General features: G+C 29.2%; 3 protein-coding genes and 1 pseudogene across 4 annotated transcripts in view; all 4 read left to right on the forward strand.

Moving 5' to 3' along the window:
- Positions 1-21,882, forward strand: part of LOC145193210 (uncharacterized) — a 145,863-nt gene that overhangs the window by 67,709 nt on the left and 56,272 nt on the right. The window lies entirely within an intron of this gene.
- LOC145182846 (lysosome membrane protein 2-like) overlaps positions 1-21,882 on the forward strand; it is a 39,096-nt gene that overhangs the window by 11,605 nt on the left and 5,609 nt on the right. Inside the window, exons 3-13 of the mRNA XM_090078383.1 lie at positions 4,238-4,398; positions 4,477-4,621; positions 14,079-14,315; positions 14,643-14,746; positions 15,100-15,155; positions 15,438-15,507; positions 15,758-15,936; positions 17,424-17,542; positions 19,240-19,313; positions 19,558-19,612; positions 19,834-20,013. Coding sequence (XP_089934509.1) covers positions 4,238-4,398; positions 4,477-4,621; positions 14,079-14,315; positions 14,643-14,746; positions 15,100-15,155; positions 15,438-15,507; positions 15,758-15,936; positions 17,424-17,542; positions 19,240-19,313; positions 19,558-19,612; positions 19,834-20,013 — 1,380 coding nt within the window. The remainder of the gene's footprint in view (positions 1-4,237; positions 4,399-4,476; positions 4,622-14,078; positions 14,316-14,642; positions 14,747-15,099; positions 15,156-15,437; positions 15,508-15,757; positions 15,937-17,423; positions 17,543-19,239; positions 19,314-19,557; positions 19,613-19,833; positions 20,014-21,882) is intronic.
- On the forward strand, positions 6,607-7,675 carry LOC149891486 (uncharacterized; annotated as a pseudogene). The gene is made up of 2 exons (XR_016449745.1): positions 6,607-6,868; positions 7,028-7,675. The product of XR_016449745.1 is annotated as an uncharacterized LOC149891486 (transcript).
- Positions 11,972-12,844, forward strand: LOC149891487 (uncharacterized). The gene has a single exon (XM_090078382.1). The coding sequence runs from the start codon at positions 11,987-11,989 to the stop codon at positions 12,842-12,844; it is 858 nt and encodes a 285-aa protein (XP_089934508.1). The 5' UTR covers positions 11,972-11,986.

The following is a 21,882-nucleotide window of genomic DNA, read 5'->3' on the forward strand; positions in this document are numbered from 1 at the left end:
TAGATCAGTATTTTGTTTGATTTTGTCAACCGCATCAAACCACATAAAAATGGGTAAATTGTGTCAACTGCGTATCTTTGAACTCACTTCAAACCTAATTAACTGTTTTATTCAAACTGCTCCTAATTTTTTTCTAACTAATGAGGGTTAATAGTACATGGTTCAACATAAGATTAGCCTGTATCTTTCAAACTGTGACTACACAAGCTCTGTAAAAATAGGCTGTTTTCACCCAAAAATCATGATTTTTGAAATTTAATATGGCTTGTGTAGTCACAAAAATAAAGTTAGAGCTCTAAAACTTTACAGATCTCATTTTCTCACATATACGCAGCAGAAAAATGCTAGGAGCAGTCAAAATAAAATGTGACCCTGAAAACAGGACACCCTAATATATATATATACATATATATATATACATATATACATATATATATAGACATATATACATATATATATATATATATATATATATATATATATATATATATATATATATATATATATATATATATATATATATATATATATATATATATATATATATATTGTTTCACAAGTGCATTTCCCTTTGGGCTGAGAATTTGTGGTTCATTGTGGTATGTCATATTTTAGTAAAAGTAAAATATGGTTGCATGTTTAGTTGAGCTAATAAATATATATTTATAATTGCAGAATTTCAGTTGCAGACAAAAGATCAAGCACTGATATTAATAAAAATTCTTGTTTGTAGACCAATAATCTGGTAAGATTTGAAATAGCTATTCAACTACAAAAAAGCATCTCATGTATAGAAGCATTTTTGGTGAGTTACTGCAAAATACATCTAAATAGTGCTGTAATAATAGGCAGATATCATTATCATGCAAAAATGAGAAGTTTCACAAAAGCAGATTTAAAATGATCGCAGAAGAATTGGAATCTTTGTGGATCAGAAAATTAAATTTCCCTGTCATAAAATTGAGATGTTTTATAAGAAGAGTGGAAGGTTTAATATCTGAACACGACACCTTTATAAAAGCGCCCTAGTCACAAAGATGAAAAAGTAACTTTTGCTGGTATATTTAACATCACCTATACAAATGGAGAGTAGCTTAGTGGGGAAGATAGGCAGCTGTATGAAAAGCAAATCTTAAGTGGTGGAAAGGTGAGGTACACCATGTCAAAATGCGTCAGTCCACTATGCCATTCCCTTATTTCTCGGCAAAACCTTTCTCATCTAGCAACTCAGAAAACAATTCAGACACTAACGATGATGAATCCTACAAGCCCCCTGAAAAAAAAGTATTGTTTTGCCACACCATTCAACATCTGCAGCAGTTACCTTAGTCAGCAATGTTAACATTAGCACCAGAAAGGTATCTGCATTATGCAAGCAGGTACTTGCTGATTGTATCATCTTGCCCACACCCTCTCATGTAGGAATTCTGAAAGCAATTAAGAAGCAGAATGAAAATAAATATGAAGAGAACTTTAAAGGAAGAGAATTGGGCACTGCATTTTGATGGAAGAAGGTTAATGGCAAGAAACTGCAAGTGGTATTAATCAAAAATACTGAAAAAGAACTCAGATTGAGAGTAGTAACCCTGGAAAATTCGAGAGCAAAAACAATTTCCGTGGGTATAAAAGATATTCTGGATTATTTTGAATTGTGGACAACAATAAAAATGATTGTCATGGATACAATGGCTGTGAATACTAGAAGGAAAAATGGACTTGTAGACATTCTACAGCATCAGCAGAAATTGCTGATTTTACCAGTGGCACAATATGTTGGCTGCCAACATCATGTTTTGGACCAAGTTTTAAAACATGTCATGGATGAAACCCTAGGAGATGCTACTTGTTCTCCAGACATTGCGTACAATTTTGTCAATGATATTGTAAGGGAATATGATTCTCTAAAAACAAAATTTGTGCAGAAACCGACAAGATTGAATCTCCCTATTAATACATAGAGAGATGGCCATACATTTTATGCAATCTTTGAATTGTAAAACTCCTGAGAGTCTCAATTTACGCTTTATATTCAGTAACAAGGATTTATGACATAACATGTTGCTTTACTTTCAGTGACATGCTTACACAAAAAAACTAATCTTATATTTGGTGGGTGATTTTTTTGAAATGAAAACCAAAAATAAATATACATTTCCTCATTTCAATTTTTTTCTCATAATGTAGGACCTTGGCCGTCACATTTTCTGAAAAAAAGCCAAAAAGTTACCACCCTATTACACACTTTGAGTTTTATAATTATTGAATTTTTTGATGATGTTTATTCAGTTGGTGGTAAGAACCCAATGTAATTGGTTCCAGCAGACACTCATAAATTCTGAACAGTTCTGATTTTAAACTATCTTGTAATTTGTATCATTATTTTTTAAATACACTAGAAGTAGTTGCATCAAAGTGGTAGACAGTTGATTTCCTTAGCTTCAGTGTTTAAAATTTAAAACTCATTTAGTTGGGGATTTTGGCTAACTTCAAAGGATATTCTAAACCTCCTCTTTGTAAAAAAGGCTGTTGTTAGTTCTTACTCAAATCATCTTGTTATTGAGAATTTTTCTTGTTGATACATTTTTTTTTGGTAAATGTATCAAATTGAACCTCTGGAATTGGTGTGTGAAGGCTTGTGAAGCCCCAACTTTTTTCACCCCTTCGCTCTAGTTCATAGAGAATTGGCGGCAGCTCTTAAACTTGAGAACTGGTAGAACTAGCATCAAAAAGATTTTACATAAAGAAGTGAAGGAAATCTCTTTTAATGAATCTATTGGTTTTTATATATTATTCTCCTTTTCAGATATGAAAGTAATGTTCAGGAAACTTATTCGAAAATCATTCAGAGTTAGTTTACTATATTTAAATAAATGACTTTTTACCTTTGACTCTATTGGCTTTTTTGACTTTAAGCTTATGTTGAAAAAATAGTTAAAGGTGCAAATTGAATGGTACTAATAATATCTCATTACAATTGATTTTCTTTTTAAATAAATGAATTAGAATAGTGGAGGCATTAGATTACAGCAAGTGGCTGACATTTACATAAATTGAGCAATGCATCCAATTTATTAGAATCATACCTCTCTGAAAAATGTCTTTGAAAAATAGATCTTACTTTGGTATTTTTAATGTCAAATGGGCCAAGAGTTTAAAGAAATATGTTATTTTTGCAGCTTCAAGGAAATTTCAAGTTAGTAAAAAGCTTGTTCATGATCTTGAAATGCTTGATCATGTCAAAATCAAAGCAAGCTGATGGTGAAAAATTAAAGAGTTACTACTAAGTTAGTTTTTGAAAGCTACTACTAAGTTAGTTTTTGAAAAATTAAAGAATTGAAGACTCAACTCTTTAATTTTTCAAAAACTAACTTAGTAGTGGCTTCATTTGCTTTTTTTTCCATTTGCTTCATTTTACACTACTGCTGTGTTTCTGCTGCATTATTATACTATAATTGGTATATCTATATAAAACTTTAGCAACATATCTATCACTACATTAACATATAAGGTATTTTGTGATCCACAATCTGTTTTGGTTAATACTAACATAACCATGAACCAACTGCTAATGCACGATGTAAAACATTGACTAAACAAGTGTGTTTTTGACTTAAGCATTAGTTGTTGTGTTGCAAAATTCTTAAACACCAGTAACACCCATCATTAAATCATTAACAGTTTTAGTGGTGGATGTTCTTGGTATTTTAGATTTAGCATGAGGTGTTAGGACAGGCTAGATAAAAAACGAACAATCTGGGTTGTTTTAACAGAAAAAAGCTGGTAGCATCATGAGAAGAGTTTTTCTTGAGTAAAAGAGGCATGGGATAAAGAAATTATTATGAAAACATTTTTAAATTGTTCAATGTCTGATGCACTTGATGACTCAAAAGATGATGCCATTTGGAGATGACAGCAACTTTAGTAAAGTAGACCTTTTAATCTCTTAAGATGATCAAATATCTCATAAGCAAATGGAGGAGCTTTTTGGTGACAATAGTAGTGTCTATTTTAGCTAAAGCCCAACTGTTGGTTTTTGTATATTACTATGCATATTACTAATTATTTTGCTAAAGCGGGTTCTTGTTTTGCACACTTATTTTAAGTGATCACTGTAATCAAGTTGGTTCTGATGACTAATAGTCATTTTATATGACTTTATTGAAAATAATTTTTTTTTGATGTTTTATCAAAAATTTGAATAAACACATTTATTTTATCAGTTTCTTATCATTTTCAGGAACTAGTTCTTACACCTGGTAGTGAAGCATATAACAACTGGTATTCACCTCCTACTCCTGTTTACATGCAGTATTTTTTTTATAATTACACAAATTATGCTGATGTATTAAAAACTGGTGCTAAACCACATGTTCTTGAACTTGGACCATACTCCTACAGGTAAAAACAACATAATGTAAATTTTTTTATAAACATTCATTAAAAATGGATATTTATAAAAAAAACATGTTCGATTAGAGAAATTCGTATCAATGCAATTGTAGAGCAGAATGACTATGAAATAACTTACCTCCAAAATTACTCGTATGTCTTTGATCCAGCCACATCTTGTGAAAGTTGCAAAGCGAGTGATATGATCTGGACTCCAAATGTGCCAACTCTGGTATGTCTGTTATTAATATCAGCAGGTTGACAAATCTTCATTTTGTTTATTGAAACTAAAAACTATGTAGTAAAAAAATGTACTCAGCTTTTTGTATTTATTTTTTTATAATTTAGGATTTCATAAAAGTTTTAGAACTAGTTGCTTGTCTTTTTGAAAGCAAACTTTTACAATTTTATATTGGTTGCTTACTAAGTTGAGTTTTGTGTTAAATAATGACTTTTTATACAATAATTTCCTCAAGAATAACAACTGTTCTTCAAAATGTAGATCATCAATTGATCTTGAAGCTTGTAATTCTCCTTTGTCCAAAACCATTGATTGAGTCATATGTTCCTTGTTGGATCTTTTTGTAGACAATGTCAAGCTATTTGTTGATCAAAGTTGTAAACTGTCTTCTGATCAACAACAAGCTCATTAACCAACTCACATATGCTTGATGACAGCTCAACACCCAATGAAGCTTGTAATTCTCCTCTGTCCAAAACTGTTGGTTGTCCAGAATGTTAACTATATTCAAGAGTCAAATAAGGGTAATTCAATGTCAATTGAGCCAGAAAATTTCAAAAATGTCACCATACATCTCAGATTTTGCTGATTTTTATACAGTTGAGTGTGCTTAGTAAAACAAGAAGTTCTTGAAAATTTTAGCTTCTAGCTCCAAGAGGATCCTGAAATATGATCATTTTACTTTCAACTGATCTTGGCCAGGCCCCTATTGACCTCTCAAAATTAAGACCTTCACATAGCTTTAAAAATATTTGATGTTTTGACTTAAAAATTTGTACATGGCTATTTTCAGGGTTGAAGAATCCAATGAAATAATCAATATTATAAAAATATATTTTTAAGTACCTGTAATTATCAATTTAAATAAATTTAGGCAATTCTTTATATACCTGATTTTGATGCTCAAGAAACCCGCGTGGCCTTGATGATATCAAAAAAAAATATTTTACACATTATTCTAAATTTTATGATCTTTCAGAAAACATAAGAATTTTGATCTGCAAGTATATGGATAACAGGGCACAGGCCCCACCTTTTTGTAGCGGAATCTTGCAAACATTTTCCACTACCTTTCAGACTAGCTAGAGCTATCAAAATTTCTGTATTTATATAGTGTCAATAAACTAGCATTTTAAAGTTAAAAAAGGGCCCAAGACACTAGGGGAGGGAGCTGGGGGCATGTGCCCCACTTTTTTGAGCAGAATCTTAGATGGATTTTTCACTATCTTCCAGACAAGCTGCAGCTCTAAAACTTTCAGCCTTTGTGTAGTCCTGATGAACATGCATTAAAATTGTTTCTGGTCAGACAACCAGATGGTCCATGGGGCTGGGGCGCCTGGGACCATGCCCCACTTTTTTTCTCAAAAAAAATTTTTTTTTTTAAACTTATTTAAGATAACTTTAAAACTAGCCTTCAAATTTTTTTCTTAGATTTTCATTTTTAAACATTTTTTTGATAAGATTGCTTCCTAAATTTTTGTGATTTATATTTCTTCCATTTGGTTTTGATCATTCTATGCTCAATAATCTTTCTTAAAATGTTTTAAGAAACTTAATGTTTATAAGAATTTTGATTTGCATGTATAAGATTAAAAACAGTCTAAAGTAATGATTTTAACAGAATTTTATTTTGTATAATTTAAAATTTGAATTAAAAAAGATTAATATATTTTGCTAATTCTAAAATGGTAACAGCAAGTTGTTAACAGAAACAAAAAATATCCTGTCATCACACTAGTATAGAAGAAATTTGTTACCTATTAAAGTCGTCATTAACATTTCTAACATTAACAAATTGAGTATAATTAAACTTTGTGAAAAGGAAACTTTCTTTTTGTCAAAGTAAGATAAAAGAAATCAATCACTGTTTAGTTTTTTATTACCATGGTGATTGCTTAAGTTGCTTTCATTAAATTAATTACTATTGGTTTCTCATTTTAAATTAATCTCAGATTGTTTTTAGTGTTATAGTAAGAATGGATTCATGTGATTTTGGAAAAAAGTTAAATGATACTTGTCATAAACTAAGTTATTGTTGAAAGATTGATTTAAAGAAATTTGATTGCTATAGAGAAGATGCCAGAGAAGAATTTATTTGGAGATCTGGAATAACAGATGATAAAATTTTAACAATCTGCCTTCATCATGCAAAGATTTTTGGTACACACTTTGAAAAGAAGCACACAAAATGTTGTAATTTATTGGACAAGCATAAATCAAAAAGAAAAGCAATCAAAGGTAAATATTGTTGATAAAAAAATATTGTAAAATCTTTTTTGAATAATGAAATTAAAAAATGAAATTAAACTCTGGTTATGCATTATATATTGAAATAAGTACAAATAATTTTCATATTGATAGGTAATTACTGAAATCAAATTGTTCTTTTCATTTCAGGGAGTCATGTAATAACATTAGACATGGCAAAACAATTGAGAACTAATTTTCCAAATGTTGTGCCTGGATATCAACTTTGTCGGAGCTGCTTTGATGCTATAATCAGTAAATTTCATGAACAAGATAATTGTGAACTTGAAGAATCTATTTCATGTGGTACTTCTGAAAAGTCACGAGAGGCATTAAATGTTAGTTTGGAAGCAATAGGTGTATCCCCCATAAAACATCATGGCATTCCAAAGCATCAACGGTTATCTGTTGCTAAAAGAAAAGTTATAAAAACAATGTCAAAGTATGAAGAGCATATTTCAAAAGTATATAATGTTAGGGAAGAAGAACTGAAACATAAAATTCCTCATACGAAAATTATTGACAAAAGTAAATGCGATGATCTACACAAACTAACAGCAGAAATAAAAGAAAAGTTAATTGTTTCTGACCAAAAAACTAAAATTCAATTGTTAACATTTACACCCGAGTCTTGGTCAAGATATTTTGCTGCAAGATATTTCACTATTTTCAGAAATAACATTAAATAGAGTCAACAATGTATACCATAATGATGAATTTACTAGACAAATGCCTGGTAAAAAAGATTACGTAAGTATTGGTAGAAAACAACATACAAAAGCGCCTTATTTTATGTAATCTTAAAGAACTTTATGTTTCTTTTAAAACTAAATATCCTCAAGAAGTTATTGGATTTTCTAAGTTTTGCAGTTTAAGACCAAAATGGTGTATAACTGTTGGAGCATCAGGCACTCATTCTGTTTGTGTATGTACCCTCCATCAAAATGCAATACTCTTGACCAATGCTATACAAATAAAATGTACTTACAAAGATCTGATGACAAAAGTTGTTTGTGATGTGACAAGTAACGGCTGCATGGTTCATCGATGTCTGAACTGTCCAGGTATAGTTTCTTTAAAGAAGTTTCTGGATGCACAACTAATTGACAATGATGAGGAGGTGTCATTCAATCAGTGGCAGAAAACAGACAGAACAACATTGATCTATCAGACAACAACAGTGGAAGAATACAAATTGATGTTATCAGAGGCAATAAACAAGTTAACAGCTCATTCCTACATTGTAAAATGTCAAGCAAGATACCTAAAGCAACAAAAGGAAAATTTAGCAAAAGACTGCTGCTATTGTCTTAGGTGACTTTGCAGAAAACTTCACTTTTGTGATTCAAGATGAAATCCAAAGTTACCATTGCACAGTGGTCCAGGACCATGCCATAAATAAAAAAATATATATTGTTTTATAATAAAAAAAATCTTAAAGTTGAATTATATATGTTATGTGAAGACCAATTTTGAAGGTCCGTAATTTTTTTAAAAATTTGACTAAGGAGGATTCGAAGTTCAAAGACTGAAGAAAATTACATTTTTTCGGGCAAAAATCTGTCTACAAACTTTTATACATGTTGACTCCTACAGATATCAAAGCTATGAAAATTGTTTTGAATATTCTTAGGAAATGTAGATGGTCAACATAAAATAATTTAGAAATGTAAAAAAGCTTACAAAAGACACAATTTACCACTTTTTAAACACTTTTTTAAATAAATTGTTAAAAAATAAAACTTTGATCGACCAGGAAAACTTTCGCCCAGGTTTGCCCACTTTGAAATTTTTTGCTTTTGAAAAAATAGCGTGTTTAGAAAAATGTAGAAAAAGTTTTGGCTGCTTTTGTTTGCTTTTGTACCTGTAGGGTTAGTCCAAACATGATGTATTTAGACTAAAATGCAGCTCCCCTCTGACTCCCAATGTTTTGAAATATTGTTTTTTCTAGTTTCAACTGTGAAAACGAATAGCGGAATATTCCAGAATAAAAGCGGAAAAAACGGATAAACAAAACAATCAAAACAAATAACATTCACAAAAAATCAAATAACTGTTAAGTGGTGAAACCAAGTTTTTATATGAAGAACAAAGACATTTTTGATTACTTGTTTAAAGGAAAATATGAGAATAAATATGTAAGTTTAATTAGTAAGGAAGCACAAACCGAAATTAGTATATTGTTTTCTCAATGTTATCCCAAGCACAATCAGATTAGGTTAACTGAAAAGTTTATGAAAGACTTTAAAAAGAAATGGAATCAAATAGGTAGACAAAAAGCAAGATTTATAAATCGTTACGAGAAATGGTTACATATGGAATTTATTGTAAATGAACCTCAACAGCAAGTTAGAATAAACAATTTACAACGAGGTGCACCATCAAAATTATTTAAAGATCTCTCAATAAGGTCTAAGAAAAGAAGATCGTCAGACATTATTAAAAAATTAGGAGTTACCAATGAAATCCTGTTTCATGCCCTTATTCTTAATCTCAACAAAGAAGGACGAATTAAAGACGCCCAAGTTCTGAAACATTTGATGGAAAGTAAAATTGATGGATCCTGCAATATATCATGCTCTAAAAGCTACTCACCAGAAGATGCTCTAGCTTTAATGTTAGACTGTAGAATGAGTAGGGCTGACTATCAAACTATTTGCCAAGGGGCCTTAGATAAAGGTTGCATGTTATACCCTGCCTACAATTATATTGTGAAAGCTAAAAATGATTGCATTCCAGATTCCGGAATTGTTACCTCAGACTACAGTGCTTCTGTGAATCTTCAAGGAATAATGGATCACACTGCAAACAGGATTTGGAAAGTCATGGATAAATCAAAACTACCTGAGCCTTGCAATACTCTTCTTCTTACAAGCAAAGTTGGATTTGATGGTTCAACTGAACAGTCTGTTTATAAACAGAGAACTGAAGATGAAGAGGACAGAATTCCAGTTCCAGTTGAAGAATCTTTGTTTCTTTCATGTACAGTACCTGTGCAACTTAAAATACAGGAAACTAATGTTATTCTTTGGACTAACCCCAAAACATCCTCAACCCAATATTGTCGCCCTGTTCGAATGCAATTCGCTAAAGAAAATCAGCAAATTGTTAAAGCAGAATATGATTTTTTTATGTCAACTGAGCTGAGAGCAACAACCATAGACTTATTTCAAGTCAAGCACAAGTTAGAATCTTCTTTCTCCATTAAGTGATTCTTATCAAGTTTGCAATGTTTGCGGATTAACGCCTAAAAAAATGAATGACTTTGAAATTGCTTATAATAGACAAACTAATCAGATGTCTTTAGACCTGGGAATCCACACTCTCCATCTCTGGATTCGCTGTTTTGAATGTCTGTTACATATTGGACAGAGAAGAAGACCAGGATATAATGATTCTGGATCTTTTCATGCAAATACACCTGAAAAGAATCAAATAGTTGCAAGCAGAAAAAAAGAAATTCAGATAAAAATTAAAAATACACTTGGACTTGTTGTTGATGTGCCAAGAAGTGATGGCTCTGGTACATCCAATGATGGAAACACAGCAAGAAGGGCATTTAGAAGCCATGAAACTTTTGCTGAAATACTTGGAGTTGATAAAGGTCTTGTTAAAAGATTCTTTATTATCCTTTGTGTGCTGTCCTGTAAGCACCCAATCGACCCAGATAAACTTGAAATATATTGCAAAGATACATTTAAAACATATGTAACACATTTTAAATGGTATCCTATGCCTGCTGGAGTTCACAAGATGATTGTACATTCACATCAAGTTGTAAGAGACAAGCTGGTTCCAATCGGACTCTTATCTGAAGAACTCAGGAAAGTAGAAATAAAGATGTTAAAAACTTTCGAGAACATTTTACAAGAAAATATTCTCAAAAAGTTACAAATGAAGATGTAATGAGAAGATTGCTCTGCTCATCAGACCCCTTTATCACTTCTATGAGGGGAAGTTCTGAATCAAAGAAGGAGCTTGCTCTTCCAGAAGAATGTTTAGACCTTCTTTTGTAATTTTCATAAAAATATTATATTCTTCATATCTAATTGATGTATTGATAGTATGGGTCCTATTTACTTTATTTGAAGAAATCTGTAAAAAGCTGCATGCTTAAAATAGGGGTATATGTACTTTTTTTTTACAGTAGGGATGTGACACATGTTTAATTGCTATTTTTTAAAAACTCAAAACCTTTATAATTACATTTTTTCAAATAGCTCAGTTTAGTAAAAATGGTTTAAATATAGAAATATTTAAGAAACTTTATTGTTAATTATAATCTTGGTATAAAACCAACATTACACACACTTTTTAATTTGTCGTATGTTCTTGCTGTGCAACCATATGCACAGAATATTCATGTCTAGGTAATTATAAAATATGTGTGCTTGGTCTAGTCTCCTTGAAGATTTTGTTGTTTAATCGACCAGGAAGTCAAATGTTAAGGAAATAAAATTTAACTTATAGATCTAAAAATATAGGTGTAATTACAAAAAGCATGTCACATGTCATGTGTCCTTGGTGTGGTATTTTAGAATTTATTTATGCTATACACTAAATCTACCACTATGTTGAAATGAAGCATGTTCTCCAGAGAATATTAAGTTAAAAATTCTTCCGTAATATAAGTGTTAAAATAAGTCTGTTAAATGTAAGTTTTATGTTATGTGTTCTTGGTGTTCTGCACTTGTATGATATTTATCCAATCAAGCAAAAACTTATTATACATGCCGGTTACTAATCAATAGAATCAATTCAATGTTCTATTAATTTATAGTCAATAGTTCATTGAAAATTAAGTATGAAGTATGTGTCACATGTTTATTGTTTGTTGTGTCATTTGTCCTTGGTTTTGTGTCGTTGGCGTGTCCTTCAGAGGTATGATGAGGGACATTATAATAGCTGCTTCTGTGGGTCAGGGTATAATGAATATTCACCGAAAATTTTAGCGTTTTAGCTTCAAAAATGGTGAAGATATGATTTTTGCCTCAAATGTAACAATTCTGGACCACTGTGCATTGGTGCAAAAATCAACGCACATTGCACCCTATTGCCCTCTATTTATTAAACGAAAATGACCAACTTGAAGAAAAATGGTTTTGCTTCATGTCAGAAGATAATGAGCATGACACTGGTTTTGTGTATGAAGTTCAAACACAAATAGTTAACTATTTAAAAGAATATCATCCTAAAATTTCAAAGGTTCTTTATTTTTCTGATGGTTGTACTGCACAGTATAAAAATCACAAAAACCTTTACAATATCTGTCTCCATAAAAATGATTTTGACATTGATGCAGAGTGGACATTTTTTGCTACAAGTTATGGTAAGTCACCATGTGATGGTATTGGTGGCACTGTAAAACGATTAACTACAAATGCAAGTCTACAAAGGCCCATAAATGACCAGATATTGAATTGTAACAAAATGTTTGGCTACTGTACTAACAATATTAAAGGGATTTTTTTTTTCAAGATTGAAAAAGAAAGACTGACAGAATTGCGCACCACTTTGAAAACACGTTTTGAGCTAAGTAGAACAATTCCTGGAACTAGGAGCTATCATCAATTTAAACCAGAGTCTGTAGATACTATTAGCTTTAAACAAACAAGTGAAGATGTTCATATAACAGGCATTTTTTCTTTTTCTGGTATTCAAATTTCTCAAAATGATCAGCAAATTAACATTGATTCCTTGAAATTTAGTGAATTCATTATGTGTAAATATGATGCGTTTGATTGGATTGGTATGATCAATGAAATTAACAATATAGAGCAAGATGTTATGGTAACATTTATGCACCCGCATAGTCCTTTTAATAAACTTTTCTGGCCATCTAGAGTAGATGAGTGTTGGGTGCCAATTACCAACATAACTTGTATAATTGATGCACCTGTAACAACAAATGGACGTTTTTATACTTTGATCGTCGATGCATCTAAGCTAATCTTAACATTATCTTGACTTTCTTTTTTTTTGTATTTTATTTTGTAAATAATGAAGTAAAACAGAACAAGTATAAAGCAATAAAAAATTTTTGATACAATATTTTCAAAGTTATCTTAAATTTAAGACACATTTATGTGTTTAAAGAAAAAAAAAATTTTTTTTTGAGAAAAAAAGTGGGGCATGGTCTCAGGCGCCCCAGCCCCATGGACCATCTGGTCGTCTGACCAGAAACAATTTTAATGCATGTTCATCAGGACTACACAAAGGCTGAAAGTTTTAGAGCTGCAGCTTGTCTGGAAGATAGTGAAAAATCCATCTCAAGATTCTGCTCAAAAAAGTGGGGCACATGCCCCCAGCTCCCTCCCCTAGTGTCTTGGGCCCTTTTTTAACTTTAAAATGCTAGTTTATTGACACTATATAAATACAGAAATTTTGATAGCTCTAGCTAGTCTGAAAGGTAGTGGAAAATGTTTGCAAGATTCCGCTACAAAAAGGTGGGGCCTGTGCCCTGTTATCCATATACTTGCAGATCAAAATTCTTATGTTTTCTGAAAGATCATAAAATTTAGAATAATGTGTAAAATATTTTTTTTTGATATCATCAAGGCCACGCGGGTTTCTTGAGCATCAAAATCAGGTATATAAAGAATTGCCTAAATTTATTTAAATTGATAATTACAGGTACTTAAAAATATATTTTTATAATATTGATTATTTCATTGGATTCTTCAACCCTGAAAATAGCCATGTACAAATTTTTAAGTCAAAACATCAAATATTTTTAAAGCTATGTGAAGGTCTTAATTTTGAGAGGTCAATAGGGGCCTGGCCAAGATCAGTTGAAAGTAAAATGATCATATTTCAGGATCCTCTTGGAGCTAGAAGCTAAAATTTTCAAGAACTTCTTGTTTTACTAAGCACACTCAACTGTATAAAAATCAGCAAAATCTGAGATGTATGGTGACATTTTTGAAATTTTCTGGCTCAATTGACATGGAATTACCCATAACCTTCATTGAAACACTTGAACCATTTCAAAAGTTTTGTAATCAAGCATCTTAAAAAGTTAATAAATTTTTTGCAATATTCATGAAACTGGATTAAAATCACACAAAAATATATTTAAAAAACCATTATTTTAACACTGTGCAAACTTCCTCAATTTAGCATTTAAAACAATGTGAGTTTTGAAACTAGTAGATAATTATTTACTACTCAAATTCCTTATAAGTTTTCTTTTCTTTTTTAGACTATTTTGAGTTTCATGAAAACCTTAAAAGTCACAGATCCATTGATAAATTTTGTAGTAACAATGTTATGTCAACTTCTAATTGATGAAAAAGTATCACTGTTTCAACAGCGCTCAGTCGATGAATTGCTATGGGGATATGAAGATCATCTTCTTGTTAAGATAAAGGAATTAGAAGATTATGCTTCTAAGTTAGGTTTAAAACTACCACCAGTTGATCCTTTTGTTGCTTTGCAGGTATCATAGCTAAATGTACGATCTAACAACTAAATTAATTTAACTGTGTCCTTACAAAGGGCTTAAACACAATTAAGCATAATTACAAAAAAATGTGTTAAGTTATTTTTTTCTTAAAAGTTTATGTACCTCAAAATAATGTGATATTTTAATTTGAATATTTAGCTTTTAAAAGACAACTTGAAAAGTACCTTTTTTTGGTGTTATTTTTATTTAATATTTGGTAAAAAGTTTAAACATCATCTTGTGCTTAACCTGAGAGAAATAGTTTGATCAAGATAATGATCATTTACTAATTACTTCTTAAAGTCTATTATTCTGTCTTAGCATAATGGAACAAAAGAGGCTGAGACCATTGGAAATCTTACAATACTTACTGGAAAATCTAATATTAATGATGTGCAGAGAGTTATAAAGTGGAGAGGCCTTGAGTAAGAAATAAATTTTATTATGTTTATATACATTTAAGTTGACTCCAACTATTCAGTTAATTGTGTAATTGATTATGACTGATTATTTTTATAGTCATCAAATACTTTCTTTAATTATTCATGTTTATGCTGAAGTTCTAGAAGGTTCCAGAAATTTCTGAGAACTTCCAGAAAGTTCAAGAATGTTCAAATAGTTTTGAGAACTTATTAAGTTATTACTAAGTTATTTAGCAATTGTATGATAACTAATTACTCATTCACGAGCGATCTGATCATTATTCAAACTAATTAAATGTTTTAAGTATGATTTTAAAAGTTTGTATTTTTTGATATTTTTGATTTTTGTTCAATAGCCATACTGATGAAACCTACTGGCAAACTAAGTATGGTAGGATGCTAAATGGAAGCGGTAAGAAATCTTTATTTGTTTGCGCTGTTTGGCTTTACGTATTCTAGGCAGCTGTTAACAATTTTCGGCTATTTATCTGCATTTCATGAAGTTGCAATTTTGTAAAGCTAAGTGTAACTTAAGTTAAAAGTTATTTTAATGTTTTTCCATAAGTGTTAATAAGCTGTTAATAAGTTATTTCATAAGTTTTCTTGTTGATTAGTTTTTCAAATGTTCCAAACATCAACTATTTTAGCCTAAAAAATGTTTTAAATTGTATTTTAAAAATGTTCAAAACTGTAGATGGCACTCATACCAAGCCTTTCCTTGAGCGCAACAGTCGAGTGTATTTGTTTACACCAGATTTAGCAAGGTGTGTTTTTGCAAAGTTTTTTTAGTGGAATATCAATTATTTCTAGTTTTAGTTGAGTAAACTGCTTTTTTCACTGAACTTTTTTCTGATATTTATTTTTTATTTATTGAACTTTTGTGTTACATTTTAATTTCATAACTATTAAATGTAACTTAACAATTAAAAAGCATTTTGTTATTCAACTTTAAATTGTGTTTTTAAATGTCTGCAGTTGTTAAAACTCAGCGTAGCTCATGTTTATTTTTTGTAGATCTCTATATGTTGAATATGAAAGTGATATAACGGTATTTGATATTACATTGTACCGCCATACGACCTCACAATGGTTGTTTATGAATAGCTCTGTGAATCCTGATAATCGGGCTTTTTGTGGACCAACAAAATGTTGGGGAACTGGTTTACTTCCTATTGGACAAACCCAAGAAGGAAGTAAGTCAAAAAATATATTTACAAGCACAATAATTTATACCAAGTTTCAGTTAAGTTTTATTTCAAATGTTTTTCCAGAGATTTTTTTTTTTTTTTACTGCTTTCACTGTTTTTACTATCATCTTTAACTTTTGATTATTATTATTGTTATCATCATCATTATTATTATTATTATTATTGTTATTATTATTATTATTATTATTATTATTATTATTATTATTATTATTATTATTATTATTATTATTATTATTATTATTATTATTATTATTATTATTATTATTATTATTATTATTGTTATTGTTATTTTTATTTATATTGTTGTTGTTATTATTATTATTGTTATTATTATTATTATTATTATTATTATTGTTATTATTATTATTATTATTTTTATTATTATTATTATCATTAGTATTATTATTATTATCATTATTATTATTATTATTATTATTATTATTATTATTATTATTATTATTGTTATTATTATTATTATTATTATTATTATTATTATTATTATTATTATTATTATTATTATTATTATTGTTATTCTTCTTCTTCTTCTTCTTCTTCTTTTTATTATTATTATTATTTTTATTATTATTTTTATTGTTATTGTTATTTTTATTATTATTATAATATTATTGTTATGATTATTATTATTATTATTATTATTATTATTATTATTATTATTATTATTATTATTATTATTATTATTATTATTATTATTATTATTATTATTACTTATTTTGTTATTATTACTTTTATTATTAATATGTTGTGTTTTTTTAACAGTTGTTCAAGTTGTCAATTGTTGTGAAAGTTGTCTCTTGAACCAACAGTAATAAAGTTTCAATTAAAGTAATAGTAATAGTTTAAGAGTTTAAGAGTTTAAGAGTTCAATATAAAATAATAAAATGGAGTTTTAAACAAATTATTAGTTTTGAAATTAATAATTTAAAATTATGGAAATTACATTATGGACATTATGGAAACATGGTGATAAATACTTAGGTCCTTTTATGAAATTATCCCATTTTAGTTCAGAGTCCCTTTTCTCTCATGTTCAATTTTACCTCAATTGATGCAGATGATTCATCTGGTGATTGTCTACAAGTATTCATTAGGTGATTGTTTACAGGTTATATATAATACCCTGAGTACTAAATTTGTTAATTTAAAAGAGGAAGCTTGAAGATTATTCATTTACAAGAATTGAAATTATGAATTAGTGACTACATATAGACTAGTATTTTAACTAATCTTGTGATATACTTTTAATAACCGCACTGACAAACTCTGACATCTGGCTTGAAACTTCTCAGCATTAATGAGAAGTTTCAAGCCAGATATCAGAGTTGAGAAACTTTAATATGTCCACTTTTGTATGCAAGGGGGTGATAATGAAATTATTTTTATGTTGGATTTATATTCTATTTAGGCTTTTCCTATTTTTTAAAAAGTTGAGATTTTTATAATTTAACTTTCAGATCCCCCTTTGTTTATGTCAAGTCCACACTTCTATCAAGGAGATCAAAAGTTACTTGATGCAATTGATGGTCTTCATCCAAATAAAACTTTACATGCTACATTCCTTGATGTTGAGCCAGTAATCTTTTATTTCTTGATGTATAATTCAGTATAGTCAAGTAATTATTTGCTACTGATTTTTTTAGGGATGTTTCAGAAGTTGTTTGCAAGTTAATTAGTTAACTTCTTGCTACTTAGTAACAATGCAGCATTAAAAAATTTTTAAAAATCTTTTTATTTCTAGATAAGCAAAGTGATAATATTTGCATAAAATCTGTATTTCCCTCAATTTGAAAACCAATCACAATAAAAATGATGAATTTGTACTGACAGGTTATTTAAAAAAGTCTGGACTTCAATTCAAATGATATTTTCCACCATTAAGATTTTTGTTGCAAGTTTAATTTTTTATTGGATTTTAAGAGAAAGAAGTTAATTTTTTTGTTAAATGTACACAATAGTAATAGTCAAATGTTGACATTTCGATTAACACCCAGATGAGAATAAAAGTGGTAAAAAGTTGCATGGCATACCAAATGGTTAGGAAATAGTTCTCAAAATATTAATCTATCAAATGGTTAGCAGTTGATAGTAGTTACATACTTCAATGTTACTCAACCTTGTGTATGCCAAGCAGAATGACTTAGTTTGGTTATTTTGAAAAATCTCAAGTACCAATACGCAAAATTTATGAGTGCATAACAAAACAACATAGTCCTGCTAATAAAAAAGAATTGCATTTGGTTTTTGTGCTGAACCTAAAAAAAATCTTAGTACCAATAGGCTTAAAGAGGATCATTACCTGTTTAAAATGATGGATGTTATTTTTAATTCAGCAATACCAATCATTTTCAAAATGTTTTGTTCTGTTTTTTTGGACATAAATTCAGCATCATTGTTAGATTGAGGAGAACAGAAAACTTCAATACTACTTCTTGTTTGGTTGAGCCTTTTTACAAAAGGAATTTCTCAGCATTAAATTGTTTGATTGTGCTATTCAATAAAGATGTCTTTGTTTCTTATCAAGAATATTTATTGAGCAATTTTATGAAAATGATGATATTGTGTATTGAATACAAATTTGTTGAGTGCATAATAAAACAACATATTCCTGATTTTTGAGCTGAACTTAGAAAGGTGTACACCAAACTTTGAAGGCAAAAAGTCCAATAAAAAAGACCAATAACTGAGAAATGATTAAACCTAGGAAAGCTTAAAAATGGAATAGAGTATTTGTGAAAGAAAATAAAGATAGTTTGTGTTCTAAGTTCCTTCATGAGAGTGAAATGTGTTTGTAACTATGGAAAAGTGTTTTGTTTTTTTTTGTATTATTTTTCATTATAAGAAGTAGTTTTGACTTATGTTTTTCCTCTCTCTTCAATCTAACATTTATTTGATGCTAAGAACATTTATTTGATGCTAAGAAGATTATAATTTTAAAATTGACTTACAATGTTGCACTATTACTTGTGCAGATTTTTTGTTATAACCTGTATCAAAACCAGATATGCAATTGGGCTTTTTTTCAAAGCTGCAGTTTCTAATTTAACTTAAGAAATTAAATTTTATCAAAAAAAATAAAAATAAAAGTTGATAGAAATAAATAACAGTGGCACACATTTAGTAACTAAAAATATGCTCAACAATAAATAAAAGATACCTTTACTCAATCTTTCTCTTTGTTTGCTTTTTTCTGTGTGTATTTATGCAAATTTACTAATGCAAATTTACATGTATTTAGATTAACAATATTATCATATTATCAATTACTTCTAGATAACTGGTATAGTGATGCAAGCACACAAGCGTTTGCAGATAAATGTACTAGTTCAACCAGTTAACTTGACTAAGTATGTTTTAATTGCTTTATCTAGCTAATGGTGGTAGCACCCAAATGACAATATTGATAATAATTGTGAAAGTGTTTATAATGATGATTACTATAGTTGATAAAATATAATATAAATATATGATAACATGTAGGAGTATGTCATGGATAAAATGTTCTTTTTTAAATTTTTCTAGTTTTTTGTTTTAAAATGATTGTTAAGTCGTATTTTGTTTTTAACTGATTTAAATCTTTTTCCCCTTTAGTATAACAGAAATGATTCATGAAGATTTATTTTTACCTATCTTATACTTAGATGAGGTTATTTACACTCTTTTTATATTAAATTTTTATGGGTCCTCCACTAACTTGCTACTCTTTTGACACATCTTTTGATGATAACTTTTGAAGACAAGAAACATTTATAAAGGATTTATAAAAAGTTTTTAAAGAATTTGTAAAGAATTTATAAAGTATTTTTAATCTATAAATTTTATGGTGTTGTTTTTAAGTAATTTTCTATGTTAGTTTTTTTAATTCAGCTTGCTACAATTGATCAGAGTTCTGCAAATAAGTTTAAAAAAGAAGTCAAAAAACCAAAGCAGTATTTGGAGATTGGTTCCTACTGCATTCTTGGTATTGGTATTTTAACAATCTTGGTTGTAGTTGGGATTATTTCTGTAAAAGTTTATAAAAAGAGACACAGCTCCAGTTACACTGAGGTACTTTTTAATTGTTTTGAATTTGTCTCTTTAAATTGCTTTCAAGTTTTACATTCAAAAATCAAGAGTCCTTAAGAAAAAACAGCAGGGTAACAAACTTCTACATTTGAGATATCTCATTTTTTAAATTTGTAACCAAGAAAATGTTGAATACTTGAGCAAAAGGAATATCTTAATACATCACAAAAACACACAATTCACCAAAACCTTTTTCAACACTTTGTTTTCTGAATCATGAATGTTTTCCCACAAGATTTAAAAAAAGATTTTTTATTCATAGTGATTTTAATAAATTGTTTTAATGATAAACCAAGAAGTCACAAACTTTATATATGAATGTAAATAAATACCATGGATGGTAGTGTGTGTGTGTGTGTGCGTGTGTGTGTGCGTGTGTGTGTGTGTGTGTGTGTGTGTGTGGGTGTGTGTGTGTGTGAAAAAAAATCATAAATTTAACAAAATATGCTTTCATATTATTTCATATTTACCTGATTATACTCATTAAAAACCATGATGACTTCCGTGATTTTCAAGACTAATGTTCGTGTTAAAGTTATAGATGCTAAGAAACATGAACATTAGTGTGATAACTTTTTTAAAATCTTGTATGGCCATGGTCCCACAAAATGAGTTTTAGACTAAAAATAAAAGATATCTTAATTATTATTATTTTTTTTTTTTAAAAATTCCATCATTAAGCAAAAAAACATTTTTCATGATTAAAGGCCTTTTTAATATAAAGTTCAGTAATTCTAAAAAGTTCTAAATAGTTAAAAAATTTGGTACCAGTATAACTTTTAAATTTTATTACATAAAATTAGTTTTTTGTTTTTTCAGTTTTTGCATAAATCATAATTTCTTGTACTGTGTCTACTGTGCAATCTGCAAAAATTTTGGATCTTGCAGTGTTTTATGACAGCTTCTTGATTACACCAGTGGCTTAAAAAGGATTTTTTGCTATTGCATACTGGTTAACTGCAGCTAATAAAACTTCATACTTTGTTCTATCATAGTAGTAATTAGAAAACCAGATATTCATCCATTCACTGACAGTTTAATTGTATGCTGGTTTCAGTTGCTGATGGAGCTTTGGTAATAAAATAAATGCTTGTATTGCTAGAATTCTTCTGGAATTCCACCTAGCATTACTATTATTTGGAAGAGCCTTAAAATTAATTTTTGCAAAATCTTTTTTTCTAGATAATATCTGTAATGATTCCCTAGCTCACACAAAAATGTCATACCATCTCGCCATACCATTGCTGGAATGCTTATGAGTGATGTTGACTGTTTGAAATTTTTTTGTTTGTTGTGTCACAAATAATCACTTTTATTACTTCCCATATATCAAATTCATTTAACAAACTAATCAATGCTAAAACAATCGTTTTGACTTTGCCATCCTCTAAAAGCAAGGCTGCCAGCTTTATTTCCTAATAATTGTTTTTTAAAACTACAACTTGCACTTTATGTTTAATTTTCTTACCATCAAAATGTAAAAAAAATCAAAACCCATAAAAAATTTTTTTATTGGTTTGTTTAATTCTTCTTTCATTCTATCAGCAGGTATTTACAAAGAAATAATGAATATTTCTTTGTAAATACCTACTTGTGTTGGAGTTACAGTTTTATTACCTTCTTCTGACAATTGATGGCATACTTTTTTGTTCTACCTTCTTCTGACAAATGATGGCATACTTTTTTGTTCTGGTGTGTACTTAGCTTAACATGCTTCGCTAAAGAAACAGCTGAAGCAGTTGAAGCTTTTATGTCTACAGATATTGCTAGTCGATGGAGCATAATCATCATCAGTCTCTGTTTCAGTTTTACTAGAGTCAGTGGTTTCTATTTGATGCTGGGTTTTGCTGA

Source organism: Hydra viridissima, unplaced genomic scaffold (genome assembly GCF_058129835.1).
Source record: "Hydra viridissima isolate aposymbiotic clone 2 unplaced genomic scaffold, HvirCarnegie_v1 scaffold_2, whole genome shotgun sequence".
NCBI lineage: Eukaryota > Metazoa > Cnidaria > Hydrozoa > Anthoathecata > Hydridae > Hydra > Hydra viridissima.